The 15,880-nt window shown below is 31.4% G+C and overlaps 1 protein-coding gene and 1 pseudogene across 1 annotated transcript; one reads left to right on the top strand and one right to left on the bottom strand.

The window, feature by feature from the left end:
* Window positions 1-5,626: 5,626 nt before the first annotated feature.
* Window positions 5,627-6,653, bottom strand: LOC110230133. Its single transcript, XM_021032131.1, has 3 exons — window positions 6,213-6,653; window positions 5,768-6,100; window positions 5,627-5,677 (listed from the first exon to the last, which is right to left on the bottom strand). Exons 1-3 carry the CDS (start codon window positions 6,579-6,581, stop codon window positions 5,627-5,629), a joined length of 753 nt encoding a protein of 250 aa, XP_020887790.1. The 5' UTR covers window positions 6,582-6,653.
* A 5,552-nt stretch (window positions 6,654-12,205) lies between these two features.
* LOC9319913 lies at window positions 12,206-12,778 on the top strand (annotated as a pseudogene).
* Window positions 12,779-15,880: the final 3,102 nt, after the last annotated feature.

The following is a 15,880-nucleotide window of genomic DNA, read 5'->3' as shown; positions in this document are numbered from 1 at the left end:
GACTACAAGGTCAAAGACTTCAAACCAGTCCTTGTCTTCTGGATTTGGGGGGAGAACCAAATGAGAATATTGTTCAGGATCGCCAATGATATGTTTAATATCAAACTGCATAAAAAAGAATATGAATTTAAGTTAGAAATGTGAACCACAATTATTTCATAAAGCATTTACTATCTATTTTAAAGGTTTTACAATCTGTATTAAAGCTTGTAAAAACTTTTAAAATGTCTTGTAAAACCTTTAAAAATGTCTTGTAAAAATCTTGCCATTTTTTTAAAACCCTTGTAAACTTCTTACAATTCTTGTATAACAAAGTAAAACAATTGTAAAACTTATTAGTTGGAAAAAAGTAGTAGAGAAAAACTGTCATACCGTTGCAACCTTTGTAACTTTTGCTATATCTTTCTTAGTTGGGCATTTTGTTGTCATCCATTGCGAAATCAGTGGACGATTGTCGTTGGGTTCTAGGACCCGACTGCCAAAATTCTGTCCCAACTCTGCAACTGCGGTTAAAGCCCAAATCTGGATTGCAAAAACAAACCCAGGAAGCCCACATTGGTTTCTAAACAATTGAGTCGGAGTTATCTTCTTCAAGCAATCCACCAAAGACCCGTAAACAATGCGAGCCCACGGATACTTGCAGAACTTTGTGAAACTACTAGCTCTTACCAGATGTTCTTTCTCTATATTGTTTACAGGGTTTGAAGCAATTAAGATGCCCTCCACTAGAATCAGAGCACCTAACCTAACCCTCTCATCAGCATCCATCGCATTGCGTTTTGTAGACAAGGTATTAAGGAGATCTTTCAAACTTAAACCATCCTTCATCCATGTATCTTCTTTGTTTCTCTTTTTTCGTATTGACTGGCTTTGTGATGCATCATCACCCAAAGGCAGCCTTGTAGTAATAACAAACTCCCTCAGAGAAAATCTGAGGGGTTGTTCTGAGAAGACAAACCACAACTCCTCATTGTTAACCATTATTCTTCTCTGAAGAAAGTGATGGACCAGCTGTGATGAGAAACAGATCCCTTCACGTTCCGCAAAATCTATGATTGGTCCCAACAAAGAATTCTGAATCCGATTGAACTCAGTGGGACTAAGTGAATCCTTGACAACATTCAATACAAGTTTCTCTGAAGAATACTTTGATATTCTTTTCAAATTATCCACCTCATTCCCTGGGTCAATCAGTCTTTTTGGGAGAAACAGCCTCTTTGTAGGTTGACTCATTTTTCACTCTGTTGCAGGAAAGATAGAAAAACAATTAAAACATCTCCATCAAAAAGCATTCTCAAAAAAATCAAACCATTTACAACCCCTTTGTAAGCTTTTAAACTGCTTGTAAAACAGCTTTAAGAAGCTTTAAAACGCATGTAAAATTAAATCATGTAAACGAACAACTCTAGAAATGCAAATAGAGTAGTACATTGCAAACATCATTACCTACTTGGAAGCTTTGTGAAAAGTGAAAAGTCTCATCAATACTCAAACACATTCTCAAAGAATCAAACCATTTAGATCCCTTTTGAAAACCATTTAAATTGCTTGTAAAATCGATTGTAAAAGATTTTAAAACAAAGGTAAAATTAATTGAATTTCTAGAGTCCTTTTAAGTCCTTGTAAGAATAAAAACGGATCTACAAAAAAAAAATCACAAAATCTCAAAAATCATCCAATGTCACAAAAACTCGATTTTGAAGGGGAAATAACCTAATTTGGCATATGAATCAAAAAAGTAACGAAGTTTTAAAGTAATTTAACCGTAAAGTCGACTGATGTGACGGAACCCAAAACCCTAGGCAGATGAAATCGAAGAAGCCGAAAAGTCGAGATTGAACCTTATGAAAACGGAGAAGACGAGATTGAACCTTATGAAAACGGAGAAGCCGAGATGGAACCAAAACTGTAGAATCTAAAGCCGTGAAGCTAAGCGAAAACCCTTAATTTATTCTTCTTGTACTCAACGGAGAAGGAGACTGAGAGAATCGGTTTTTTTCCCCCTTCTATTTTTTTTTTCTCTATCAAATGGGTTTTAAAGTGTTTTAAAGGTTTTTTCTTTTTTATTTCGGCCCAACTATTTACAACTATCTTATTCTTAGTTCGATTAAAAACAGGTTGTAAAACCATTTTAAAACACGTTATAAACTTTTAAAACACACTGTAAATCTTTGAAAAATATATTATAAAACTAAAATTACCTTGCAAAATTTTGAAAAATCTTTTAAAAACTTGAAAATACTTTGTAAAACAATTGTAAATTTAAAGAATCATGAAAAATTTGATAAAAATATAAATAAGATGGTTTTATTTTCATAAGCTTATAAACATTGTAAAACCTTAAAAGTTCTTTCTATATATAATCATATACATTGTAAAAACATTAAAATGGTATAGATGAAGACTTAACATTGTAAAATGTTTAGATAGCTTTTAAAAATTAACATCAAAAGATAAAATGGTATAAATGAAGATTGGATGTTATAGATGCAGGTACATAGAAAAAAAAAAACTTAAATTCACAACTAGAGAGTTATACAAAGTAAAATTCATGCGAAAATCACTACAGATATTCTCAGCAAAAATTAAAAATTTGTAAAACAGCAACGTTTTCGTCAAAAAGAACAGATCATTTTTCCCCCAGCAATCTTTTCTTCCCAGCTCTTACAATTAGCCCCTGATCAAAGTAATAAATCAAGAAATATAAGCTTAGTTGTAGGTTTCTAATTTACATGTTAAAACCTGAGAGAAGTCTTACCTAGAAATCTGTTATTTCTGTAAAGATGTCAACCGCAAGTTTCTTTCTCATGTCTCCAATTTTTCCTTCTGAAAGTTTCTCATTTGCATTAATATGCATAGCATAGCATTCCATCATCTTCATCATGTACATCCCAGTATCTTCAATCTTTTCAGCCTAGCATCAAAAACAAAAAAAGACATATAAAAAAGGTTTTAATGAATACAATCTACAATCTCACTTATCACAAAATTTACCTGTGATATATTGTCCACTACAGATATTTTGAATGCTGAAACATCCATATCTGTTTTGTTGAGGAGCTTGCGCAAAATGTACGGCATCACAACAGAATATGCAACCACATGCATCCTTTTAACATTTTCTGAAACAAATGATGTCGCGTAATCGAGAATGATCAAAGACCTTCTCTCGATATTGATCACTACTGGAACCCAACATTTTCCTTTCAAGCACATAGGAGCATATATGTAATTTGTCTTGCTTCCAATCTCCAGCTTACTTATCTCTTCAGAACTAAACTGAAAATCATCTTTTGCGACTACAAACTCAGCATACTCATCGTCAATCGCATTTAAGAAAGATGATCCAACAAAAACAACAGTTTTGTTAAGGTACATTTCTGGATGATTTTCCCTTCTAGTTTTGATCAAGTGTAAAGCTGCATCAACATGCTAAGAAAAACACACACAAAAAGGAAAACAAATTACTCATGTTTGCTAGTCTATATGAACTTTAAAATTTACAATGGTTTTTTAAAGTTTTACAAGATTAGAATACTTGAAAGAAAATCATACATACCGATCCTGATATTGGTTTCCCCTGCGTTTCTAGTGTTGTGAACCATTTGGAATCTACTTTGATTCCCCCAACTGTTAGCACCCTACAACAAATATATATATATAATTATAAGAACATCCAATGAGTCAATGTAACATCCAATGAGGCAATGTAAAATCTTTAAAATACGTTGTAAAATCATTTTAAAATACATTGTAAAAGTCAGAGATGATGTAAAACCTTTAAAATACGTTATGAATATTATTTTGAGTTTTACAAACTTAAAACTCACTTGTTTTTTGTCGACTTCTTCCATTCACATAAACTTTCAAACCTTTTTGTGTCAACTTTTGCAAAGGGGTGAAGTGTTGGGTGCTTCTTCTTCTCTGCCGTGTAAGGTGGCTGAGAATAAATGGAAGGCACTTGACTTCGCTGGCTTCTTCTTGATGGACCATCAGCTTTTGATTTATTATCTACATCTTGTTGACTAGTTTTTAGTGGAACATCATTATCAGCTTTATCCCCTAATTCTTGATCACATGTTCTTGTTCCAAGATCAGCAGCAACTTTGTCAGTATTTTTGCATTTTTTTCTCTGAGGCTGCAAACAAAAAAAACAAAACAATACTTATAAAAACAACTTGTAAAAATTTCAAACAATGCCACGAATACTCAGTTTAAAACAATGCATTCCTTGTGAAGTAATAAAAGACATTACAATTTGTAAAACTTGTAATGTCTTTGCTTATATATGTACAAAAGAAATGCAACAATGCATTCCTTGTGAAATTAGTTTATAAAAACGAACAGATTGTTTTACAAAATTGAATTCTTACCTGTTTTCTTGTAGGAATATCATTATAAGAATTATCCCCTTGTTTACGCTTATTTGTCTGCAGGTAAAAAAAGTAAAAAAAAGTCCCCTGTAAGTACTTTGAATATATTTCATTATAAACATTTAAAACATATCTCTAAATTGACCTTCATTTTGTAAGAAATCTTCTTTTATAATATTGAATACTAACCTCTTTTCTTTCTCTGACATATCTCTTCTTTCTACAGTACTTCTTACTTTCAGAACTTTTCTTACATGCCTCATTGTTTGTTTCAGAAACTGAAATTCCTTCCTTCTCCTTATCCTGACTATCTTCAGAGATAATATTGAAATTTGGAGTAGAAAAATTTGGGGTAGGGGTTTTATCCTATAAAAGTGTTTAAAACCATAGGATTAGTACCAAAAATGATTCTCAGATAATAATGAAATTTGGAGTAGAGAAATTTAGGGTAGGGGTTTTCAAAAAGTTGTTACACTTGTAAGATCTATATAAAATCTTTTTAAAACCCTTGTAAAACCCTTTAAAACACTTTAAAACCCCTTGTAAAATCCTTATAAAACCCTTGTAAAACATATTAACCCTTTTAAAACCGTTTAAAACACTTTAAAACCTCTTGTAAAACCATAGGATTAGTACCAAAAATGATACTCAGATATCAAGGACTTTTTAAACAAAAGTAGATCAATATACCTTTGCTGTAGGTTCAGCTGTATCATCTTCAGAACGAATCTTCTGGCTGTTTTCATCATCTCCAGCATAGCTCCCGTCCTCTGTGTTAGGCTCACGAATGGAATCTTCAAATGTACTAGGACCACATTCATCATCTTCTTTGTTATCACCATCGACATCAATTTCACCATCTCTACTTGGACCACATTCATCACCTTCTCTGCTATCACCATCAACACCAATATCACCATCTATATTGGGACAAGCTTTGTCAGACTGCTACAGAATCAAAACAATCATATTCAGTAAACAAAAAACAATATGTAACAAAAAAGTTTGGTTCAAGAGGTGTGTGTGTGAACAGTTAAGAACTTTTTAAAAACTTTGGTTCAAGAGAGTGTTGCCCAGCTATGGATCCTATAATAATAATAATACTTAACGGATCAAAAAAAGTTTGAATACCTTTGTAAGAACTTTTTACAAAACCTTGTAAATTATTTAAGATGAGTTATAAAAACTTTTTAAAAACATTCTGAATACTTGTAAAAGCTATCCGAATTTTGATTGAAAAGGATTTAATAAAATTATTCACATACCTCTTCTGTTCTGGCACATGTTTCTTCTTGTATATCAGACTGCAGAAAAAAGGATACAGATATCTTAATATATACTATATACACATGTAACTGACAAAAAAAAAAAAAAAAAAAATCCCATTTAATTACCTCTTTTTTTTTGCATCTCTCAGTCTCATCTTTTTCAAGATGGCTTTTAAGAACATACTCTATTACTGCAATCCTCCTGTTGAAGTCTTGAAGTAAATTTAGGATCTTGTCGAGTTTCTGGCTGTCAGACAAGTTGTTATTCATTGTTTGTTCCCCTATTTCTTGTAATACAGTAAAAATATCAACAAATCCAGCACTCCAATCAGTTGCTTTGAGTCTGTATCCATTTTGAACAAGACGAACAATTTCTTCGAAGTCTATGTCGTCTTCATGCGAACTAGCAACTAAATAGCTATATTCGTACGGGTTTCCAATCACTGTATTAACCTTGACCTGGCAAAAGAAAAGAACTTGTAAAACCTTTAAAAACTCTTGTAAAAATATGATATATGTTGAACATCAATCTTAAAACTAAGGCAATTAAAAGAGGGGATTCAACACTTACTGAGTTCATTTTTTTGACGACATCGACAACATGAGAAAATCTTGGTGTTTGAGTTGTTTCCCATTTCAAACACAAAGGATACTCAGATCTCGATGTAACACATTCTGTTGCAAACGCTGAGCCCAAAGATGGAACTGCGCTGAAGGCCCATAGTAGTATCGCCATTGCAAATCCCTTTACTTCATATGTGCCTCTTGCCCAAGTATTCTCATTTATCCGTTGGATGCTTGTAGCAAGAACCCTATATGCATGCTTGCCCCACGGTTGAGATGTGTAGATTGCGAATTCTGAAGCATGTACCAGTCTAGACAAAGGGATTTTCTCCAACGAACCTGGTGTAAAGAGAAAGGCTTCTGTCAAAATTACCATACCTAGACTCAGTTTCTCTTCAGCATCCAGCGGATGCAGCTGATTTGGTTCAAACAAACGTTTTTGGAGTTGTTCCAGTGTAAAATGCTCTTTCTGAGTCCAGAAATATGGAGCTTTTGATGGAGCTTTGCCTTTTCGAAGCATTTCACTATCAATCAGGTCACACTGAACACCTGTAAGTGAATACAAATTTGATATTAGAGTTTTATAAAAACTTGTAAAACACATTGTTAAATGTTTTTAAATACATTGTAAAACTTTTAAAACACATTGTAAATTGATTAAAAACTTACAAAACAAAACTAATTTAGATATACCTGTGGTAAGCAAGAATTCTCTCTCTGAGAATCGCATTGGCTGGGAGTCAAATGTGAACCAGAGATTCTTCTCCTTTAAAAGCAACCTTCGCTGCATCAAGAAGTGGAAAATCTTCCCCGAAAAATTAACTCCACTTCTTTTTGCTAGTTCAATAATAGGACCAAGGAAAGAGGCTTTAATTAGATTAAACTGTTCCTCCCCTAGTGCGAGCTCAACTTTTTTGACCAAATGCGTTTCGAAATGTTGAATAACAACAGCTCCAATGTTTGGTTCAAACCCGGGATTATATATACGGGGCGGTAGGTTAAGCACATCCAATGAGTCATTGTTAGACATCTGCGTAAAAACCAAGCATAAAAACCATATCAAGAATGTAAAACATTTAAAACGGTTGTAAAATACAACAAAGGAATAATTCAGCATTTAAGACCTTTTTAAAACGGTTGTAAATTACAGCAAATGAATAATTCAGCATTAAGAACGAACCTTTAAAAAATGTTGTAAAATCCACAGTTAACGGTTATAAAATCAAGAAATGGAATAAATCAGAGAGGATATACCCTAAATCAAGCATTAAGAAGCATTTACAAGTTAAGAACGAACCTTTAAAAATGTTGTAAAATCTACAGTTCAAAATCAAGCAGTCAAATCAAGCGTTATCAGTCAATAATGAGATCAAAAAAGCTTCAAGAAGACCAAACTTTCACAGAAACACAGAATCTAATTAACCACAGAATCAAACCACAGAATCTAACTTCCAAAAGACAAACCTTTCAAAAAAGCTTCTAAAACATAGTGAGGAATCTAACCTGGAATCGATGTGGGACAGATCGAAATAAAACACAGACGGAGACGGAGACGCTGAGAAATCAAAATCGAACAAAAAGATGTTAACGCCGATCGAAATCGAACAGATCAAATCGAAAACGAACAATGAGATTTTACCACCGATAGAAAGTGAAATCGAAAGGAGACGCCGATTTGATATCGGAATCGAGATCGGAAAATCGTCGCCGATCGAAATGAGAGAAAGAGAGAGAATGGTTGAGAGAACCGTGCAGATCTTAGGTTATGAAAGCAAGGGTACTTTGGTCATATTTGAATTAATTAAGGGGTATTTTTAAAAATGGCAAGCAAAAAGGGGCAATGTTAAAAAAGGGTGCGTGAAACAGGGCATTATTAACAATTTCTCATTATTTTATCGTATTACACGTTATTTATAAAGAGCACATGGTATTTCTTGAAAAAAATACTCTATTCAGTTTAATATCTCTCTTTATTATGTTATTTTGTAGTAATACACGTTTTTTATTATGATCACATGTGATTTCTATAAAAAAAAAATTCTTATTTTCTAATAATTCCCGGTTTTTATTAAGATCACATGTTATTTCTTTAAGAAAAGATTCTATTCAAGTTTAATTTTTCCATAACAATGTTTTAAAAAAAAAACACTAGGTAACAATATTTTTTTTTGAAAAATTTACTACGTTTTTTGAAATAGCATGTCTTTTAGTTAAATCTAACATGTGAAATTTAGATCTTACGTGCTATTATGAAAAATCTCACGAAAAAATCTCGCCTATTGTTGATCTCAAAACAAACGGAGGATGGTTTTGTTATTTCACATCCTCTGACAATGTGGGACTATGGCTATTTTCCGACAAAAAAACTTTTTCTCCGCTAGTTTATGTGTTTTATTTGGCTATTCCCTAATATTATCCTATTTTTTAATATGTAAAGTTACAATATTTAGATATTTCGAATATTTTTTTATTACCAAATTTAGATGTTTTGAATTTATATTAAAATATATTATTTTGTTATAATTGGAAAACTAAATTAAAATATAAATGATTAATTTATATGACCAAAAACTATTCCATCTCTTTACTTGGTTATACACATAAACTAATAGAAAAATAATTAAAAAGATGTTTAGCATTTACAATTAATTATAAAATAGATTATATAACAAAATTCTATGTTATCTAATTAGATGAATTATTTAAACAAATAAACCATGTAATAAATAAATAAACCATGTAGTAAATAAAATTTCTATCTTACGTAATATGATTTAATACTTTGTACAAAAAGATGGTTTTTAAAAATATTTCTTTTATTTAATTTTAAATAGTAAAATTTAGGAAGTTGCCAAAATACAGTCAAACTCAACAAAATTATATTGTTTTACTGATTCTCTATTCATAATAGTTACTTACATCAATCAAATATATTAGTTTCAATAAAATAAAAATAAAAATAAATTTCAAGTATACAATTTAATCCACGGAGACTTAGCTAGTAATAACTCATATGATACTCCACTGTAGGCCTAGGCAAAAAAACCGAAACCGATACTCGAACCGATATCCAAAACGAAAAAAAAAAAACAGTTTGGGGCGGGTAAAGGTAAGAGGAAATTACCTCATTGGGTACAGTTTTGGTAAACTCGTGAATACCGGGTCGGTTTGGAGAATACTCATACCCAACTGGATACCCATAAACCCGATGAAAGCCATATATGTACATACGTATATACACATAGATATAGGTTTATAGTTTTATACCTGAGTTACCTAGTTTTATACACATAAATGAGGTCGGCATTTGTTTGTTTTAACTCGTTCTAGTTCTATGTTATTCAGATTCAGATTTTTGTTTGCGGTTTGCCAATTAGGTACTCTTGTTTAAGGAGTTTAAGAACTTATATTTGTCATTTTCTCTACTCTTAACTCTAATTATTAATCTTTATGACTTTGGCTTGGATTTGGATGTTAAGTTTGAAGTTCTATTCTCTTTTTATTTGTGTTTTGTGCATGTACAATTGTTTGAAAGTTCGGGTATTCTTGTGATATTTTGGGTTTATGGGTAATTTTTACCCAATCAGACCCGAACCGAAAGGAATCCGAATTTTTTGGGTATTTATCAGTTCTCATAATTATTACCAAGACTAACCCAAACCCGAGTGTACCCGAACCGGACTGGAACCAAATGTTTAGAATTATCCCATTGGGTAGTAAATCCATTACCCATTTTACCCAAGTCCGAACGGGTTCTACCCGAACCCGAACGGGTTACCCATATGCCCAGGCCTACTCCTCTGAAAGGGATTACTTGAGTAACCCAAATTTTTTATTAAAAACTATTTAACCTAGAATTAGTTCTATATTAACTATTATGCCATTTTCAATAAATATCTAATTTTTATTTTTGGAATGTACCAGAAAGCAAAATCAAAAACAAGGAAATTTTTGTTCCTCTTCTCCATCGCATTGATTTTTGGGTGTTACCGTCATCTCTTTCTATTCATTGACAACGTCTTTCGTCTATCATCGATGTGCTTCCTCCCATGGGTTCGTCGTAGACATATCCTGCGTTAAATTGTTTTTGATTTGTTTGAGATTATCGCAGACATTTTGTTGTTGATGATATTTTCAAAAAAAAATTAAACTATCATAAACAAATATGTTGCACAATTCTTAATTAATCTACTTAATTGACTGAGCTTACATTAAAGTTTGATACTTTTATAGTATTGCACATTATCAATGGTTATTACAAAGCCTTGGTCTTAGCAGTCGGTTTTGTTAGTTACAGTGAGAAGAATTGTTTTATTGCTTACATGAACTGTTGCAAGCTCTAAGACCATCCGCAGTGGTGTAAGTGTGAGGGAGGGGTGTAAGATTTTTTTTATTATTATAATTTAAAGTGAGAGAGAAAAGAGAGAGAGAAAGAAAGAGAGAGAGAGAGATAGAGTGGCTTACACCCGAGTGTAAACTTACACCCGGGTGTGAAGAGAGAGACAACTTTTACATTATTTTTGTATTTTAAAATAGATACACCCCACGCAAGGATACACTACTGCGGATGCCCTAAGAGTGTGAATGGTTGCATAAGTAGAAGAAGAAGTTAGAGGAAATGAGAAGATTTTTTTCACCTAGTTTTATGTAGATAGAAGTTTGGGTGATTTAGCTGAATATCCATATTTGCTAAATAAATTAAGAATATAGCATCATAAAAATCAAAATTAAGAAAATGACACTAGGTGTAAAGGAAAAGACAGTATTGGTGTTTAGGAGAAAGAAATCAACGGCTGATATCTCTCCTCATTTTGCCCATCCATTATGATACTATTCCATGTTAAAAGAAACAAGTAGTATAGAAATTACACATCTTGCTTTTGATGTTGCTGTTGTGGCTTTGGAGTTTCCAGAGAACTAAATCTGTTGACTAACATGCTTGTATATCCTATATCAATGTTTTTCTTAAATTGGAAATCATTGTTACAAAATCAAATTCAATTCTTTTGTGATTAAACCCTAACGAGAGTGGGGAGAGTCATTAGTGGACAGTAAGGAGTCAGAGAGAGACTGGCGATAGTGAATTCGAGATGGAGATGCGTTGGCAGAGATTTGGATCTTTGTTGTGGCGTCGGGTTGGCGATCAAAGGCAGATTCAGTGACAAGAGAAGCGATTCGTGGGAAGAGATAGAAAAAAATAGTTGAAAAAAGTCTGTAGTTGCAAAAAAAACGACCAGCGATGGATAAGGGAGAGATGTAGAGCAAAAAACGATCAGAGATGGAATTTGGTGATGGATAATCGACGAAGAGAGGAAGAAACTAGAAAACAGGAGAGATAGACGAAGGAGGAGATGAAATTGGATTTAGTTTTGTAGGGTAGTTTTGTCATTAATACATATTACACACACTATATCACTGAATTTTTTTGTTTAGGCTAGTTTCTTAATTATTGTTTTTTTGTTGGTTATATTTGCCAATTTTCCTAGAAGTTTTCTTCGAGGAAAAAAACATCTTTCTTTGATAACAATAATAAAATGTGTGGGTCCACAAAAAGTTAGAGAAGAAAATTTTCTTCCACGGAACTTACCAGTCACAGCCTAAGAGTGTATATATGACCATGCATGTTTCTTCCTTATTTATATTAACTAGACGAGCGGACGCTTCTCACACAGAGTAGAGTGGACAAAGTGTGTCATTTTCAAATCATTAATAGAAAACAACAGTATATAACTAAAGATATACGAAAATAATTTTTAGAGAAAAATTTTGAATTTCAATTTATAGAGAAAAAATAATATACCTTTTGTATTTTCTTTATTTCCCATTTTTATAAGAATAATCAATAGTAAAAAATATTTTCTCTTAATTGGTATTTGTGAAAAGATCACCTGCTTCTTATCCCACTATATCTTATCTACGCTTAACCTTTTCCTTTATATATGTGAACCCCCACATAAGAAATATCAAGCCCAGTACCCAAAGCCCTAGAGACTTCAAATAAAACAAAACAAAAATGGAGAACAACAACCACCAACAGCCACCCCAAGATAACGAGCAGCTAAAGAATTTCTGGTCAAAGGAGATGGAAGGTGACTTGGATTTCAAGAATCACAAGTTTCCCATAACTCGAATCAAGAGGATTATGAAGTTTGATCCTGATGTGAATATGATCGCTGCTGAGGCTCCAATCCTCTTTTCGAAAGCCAATGAAATGTTCATCATGGATCTCACGATGCGTTTGTGGCTCCATGCTCAGGAGAGAAAACGACTCAAGATACAGAGATTTGACATCGCTGCCGCAGTGGCTCAAACCGTCATCTTTGATTTCTTGCTTGATGAGGTCACTAAGGAGTAAGGACGGGGGAGAGTCCGTTGCTACCGCTGCTGATCCTGTGGCCATGCCACATCTTGGCGATGGAGAACTACCCCAGGGAATGGTGATAGGAACTCCGGTTTGTTGCGGTCTCCGAGCTCGAACCGCGGCGCCTGGTGAGGAGGAGGATGTAGATGGGGAAAAGGAGGAAACGGCGGAAATTAATATGTGGATTGGGTGTTAGGGTTTTTAACCGCTATTGTGGGAATCTGAGTTATGTTTTTTATTTATTAATGTTGTTTTTGTTGTTGTTAGTGTTATATATTTTGTTGTTGTTAATGTTACTAGAAATAAAATCCGCGCTACGCTGCGGGATATTTTTTAGATTATTTTATTATAATCACACAAATATTTTGTTTTATTATAAATATATAGGAGTTTAAAAAAAAAAATTCCTTTAAATATTTATAGTTTTTATCTTCATACTTTATTTTTCCTTTTTTTACTCTAGTTTTATTTTACTGAAAAATGAGCAAAAAACTTATCTATATATACATTTTTGGAGTACACTTAGCAAATAAATCCTGGAGTTTGAAAGTATTTACGAAGCAATGCCACTGGCATTAATTATTTAATTTCGAAAATTTAAATCAAAGATATTAATTACCAAAAAAATCTTAACATAATATCTTAACCATAACTAATCATTTCCATAATATCGTAAAGATATTAATTAATTTTGACAAACCAATTTTTTTAAGTAATTCATTTTTTTTATTTATTTTAATGTACATTTATTAAATTATGGTTACTATTCATTATTTGACAAACTAATTTTGCTATATTACTTATTATAAACCAAATTCATTTTGGCTATAAATAATTTGCTTAGTTATAAATTAGATTAACTCCAAAAAAATATTATTACCAAATATATAAATATTATTTATGTCTATGGAATAATATGTTATTTTAGATTATTATTATTTCATAAGGTTTCAAATATTATGAATATTTTAACTTTAAAATAATTTTAAATATTATTAATTTGAAACTTATAAGAAATTTAAATATTATAAATATTTAAATTTTATAAAACTTTTAAAGTATCTATAATATTTCAATTCTATAAAAAATTTTATATACTAATAACATTTGAACTCTATAAAAAAATTATAAATATATATACTATAGAGACAATTTAAAAGCAAACTTTTAAATTGACTCAAATTATATGTCTTCTAAATAAAATTATTATTAAAAGAAAAATAACATGATGTTTAATTTCACGGGACAAGATTATATGGTGTGACGGGTTTGTGTCGATATTAATATATAACGATATACTACGAGTGAAATCTTAGAATTAACAACCAAAATACAATTATGAAGTTTGGATCGATATTAAAACTTTTATGAAGTTTCAAATATTATAAATATTTAAACTTTATAAGAATTTATAAGAAGTTTAAACATTGTAAATACGTTAAGATGATAAAACGTTTAAAGTTATATAATATTTAAATTTTATAAAAAGTTTGTTATATTAATGATATTTGAACTCTATAAAAATTAAAAATGTATATATTATGGAAGCCATTTAAAGCAAACTTTTAAATTGACTCAAATTATATATGTTTTTTAAATTAAAATATTATAAAAAATAACAAAATAATGTTTAATTTCACAGGACATGGTTATATGGTAGGACGGGTTTGAATCAATATTAATACGAGGTGGTACTACGAGTGAAATCGTAGAATTAACTATCAAAATACAATAAATGCTAAACAAAACAAACAATATTAAAAAAAAAAATCAACTTAAAATTTCAATTTTTAGTTATCAAAAATCGATCCGCGGGTTTAACGCGGGGTAATATATATAATAAGTACATTTAAATAAAACAAAACAATAGATAATTTTCAAAAAATTTATAGCCCCGCGGTGTACCGCGGGTTAAAATCTAGTTTATTATTATAAACAATGTTTTTAAATCCGACTTTGAAAGCAAACCAGATCACTGGGTCGACCATATCCAACTGCATATCACTCAATTTTTCTTTAATTTTATTTTTGGTTAATACTGTAATTATATATAATGATCATACATATATTTCTCATTATAAAGTCTTCAATAATTATTTACGTTAATTTTTCCTAATCAAAAATAGATATTTTCAATTACTTTGATTTTTTCTGTATAGAGATTTAAAAGAGAAATTACTTTTCTTTTTATCAAAATAATATTGATAACGGAATCAATGAGAAACTTTTCCTTAAATGATTATTAAAAATAAAATAAATAAGTTGACAAAAGGAAAAAATAGTTAGAGCAGATATAACAACAATCATTAGAAACTTTTAACACCCTACGGAGACTAACATAAGTTCTTGCCTTTCTTTAAAAATGAGGACCTTTACTACCATTTTCATGTTCGCGGGACCTCATTGTTATCTCTCCTCTGGAACTATTAAACATTCAGCAGTCAGCACATTGGTTTCTTTCGAATCGATTTCAGCACATGGATGCAACTAATCTAAAAATTTATTTAGACAACTGTGGTGAGCTGAAATTGTTTTTTTATTTGCTGAATTTTCTGGCTAAAAATAGAGGGGAGCTAGTATTAACAGAGTAAACATGGTTATTCATATACTTATCTTGAACAACACATTTAATTAGATCTAAATCTCGTTACCTACTTTAGCAACAATTTCAAAAAAAAATATCATTACTAATATTCAGTTGCAACTAATCCCTTAGTTTAGTTCTTAAATCGTTTCCGCTTATAAAACTAACAATCTCAGCTAACTAACAACCAACAAACAAAAAAACCTTCCTTGAAACTGTTTTGTTACTCTTGTTTTTTTTGTAGATTTTATACGATGTGAATAAACCCTCAACTGTTTTTGTTAAACCCTCAACTCCGTAAGTTCTCAATTATTTATTCTTGTTCTTTTCAAATTACTGATTAATAGAAAAAATAACACGGTGTTCTGGTTGTTTTCTTCTCAATCACACAACGAAAATAGAAACTGAAAACAAAAAAAATCAATGGAAGAATTCGATTTCGTCATTGTCATCTTCAAGATCTTCATCCATAACATCTGATTTTTCAGATGGACACTTTAATATCTCACACTTTCCTCTTCCCTAGCCATCGTTACCTGCTTCTGAGGCACATAAACAAGAGAGAGTGACATCATACTTACTTCCTCTCCAAACTCTTCTCGTTCGTCTTGGTCCTCGATTCACCAGAACCATCTTGTTAGTTTACCTGGTTACGGTCCAAACCGAATTCTATCTTCAGTTTTCTCTAGTAAACCAGGTAATTTGACGGACTGGAGTAAATCTTCTAATG

This window comes from Arabidopsis lyrata, assembly GCF_000004255.2.
Source record: "Arabidopsis lyrata subsp. lyrata unplaced genomic scaffold ARALYscaffold_3, whole genome shotgun sequence".
In the NCBI taxonomy this organism is placed as follows: domain Eukaryota; kingdom Viridiplantae; phylum Streptophyta; class Magnoliopsida; order Brassicales; family Brassicaceae; genus Arabidopsis; species Arabidopsis lyrata.
The sequence above is the reverse complement of the archived record's forward strand: the minus strand, read 5'-3'. Positions and strand labels throughout refer to the sequence as shown.

Bases quoted from the DNA above. Each gene is read 5' to 3' on its own strand.
- LOC110230133 (XM_021032131.1), bottom strand. From the start codon at position 6,581: ATGGTAATTTTGACAGAAGCCTTTCTCTTTACACCAGGTTCGTTGGAG. The intron at 6,101-6,212 runs GTAAGTGTTGAA...TTCTTTTGCCAG, and splicing joins TCGTCAAAAAAATGAACTCA to GTCAAGGTTAATACAGTGAT. The intron at 5,678-5,767 runs GTAATTAAATGG...TTTTTTCTGCAG, and splicing joins AGAGATGCAAAAAAAAAGAG to TCTGATATACAAGAAGAAAC.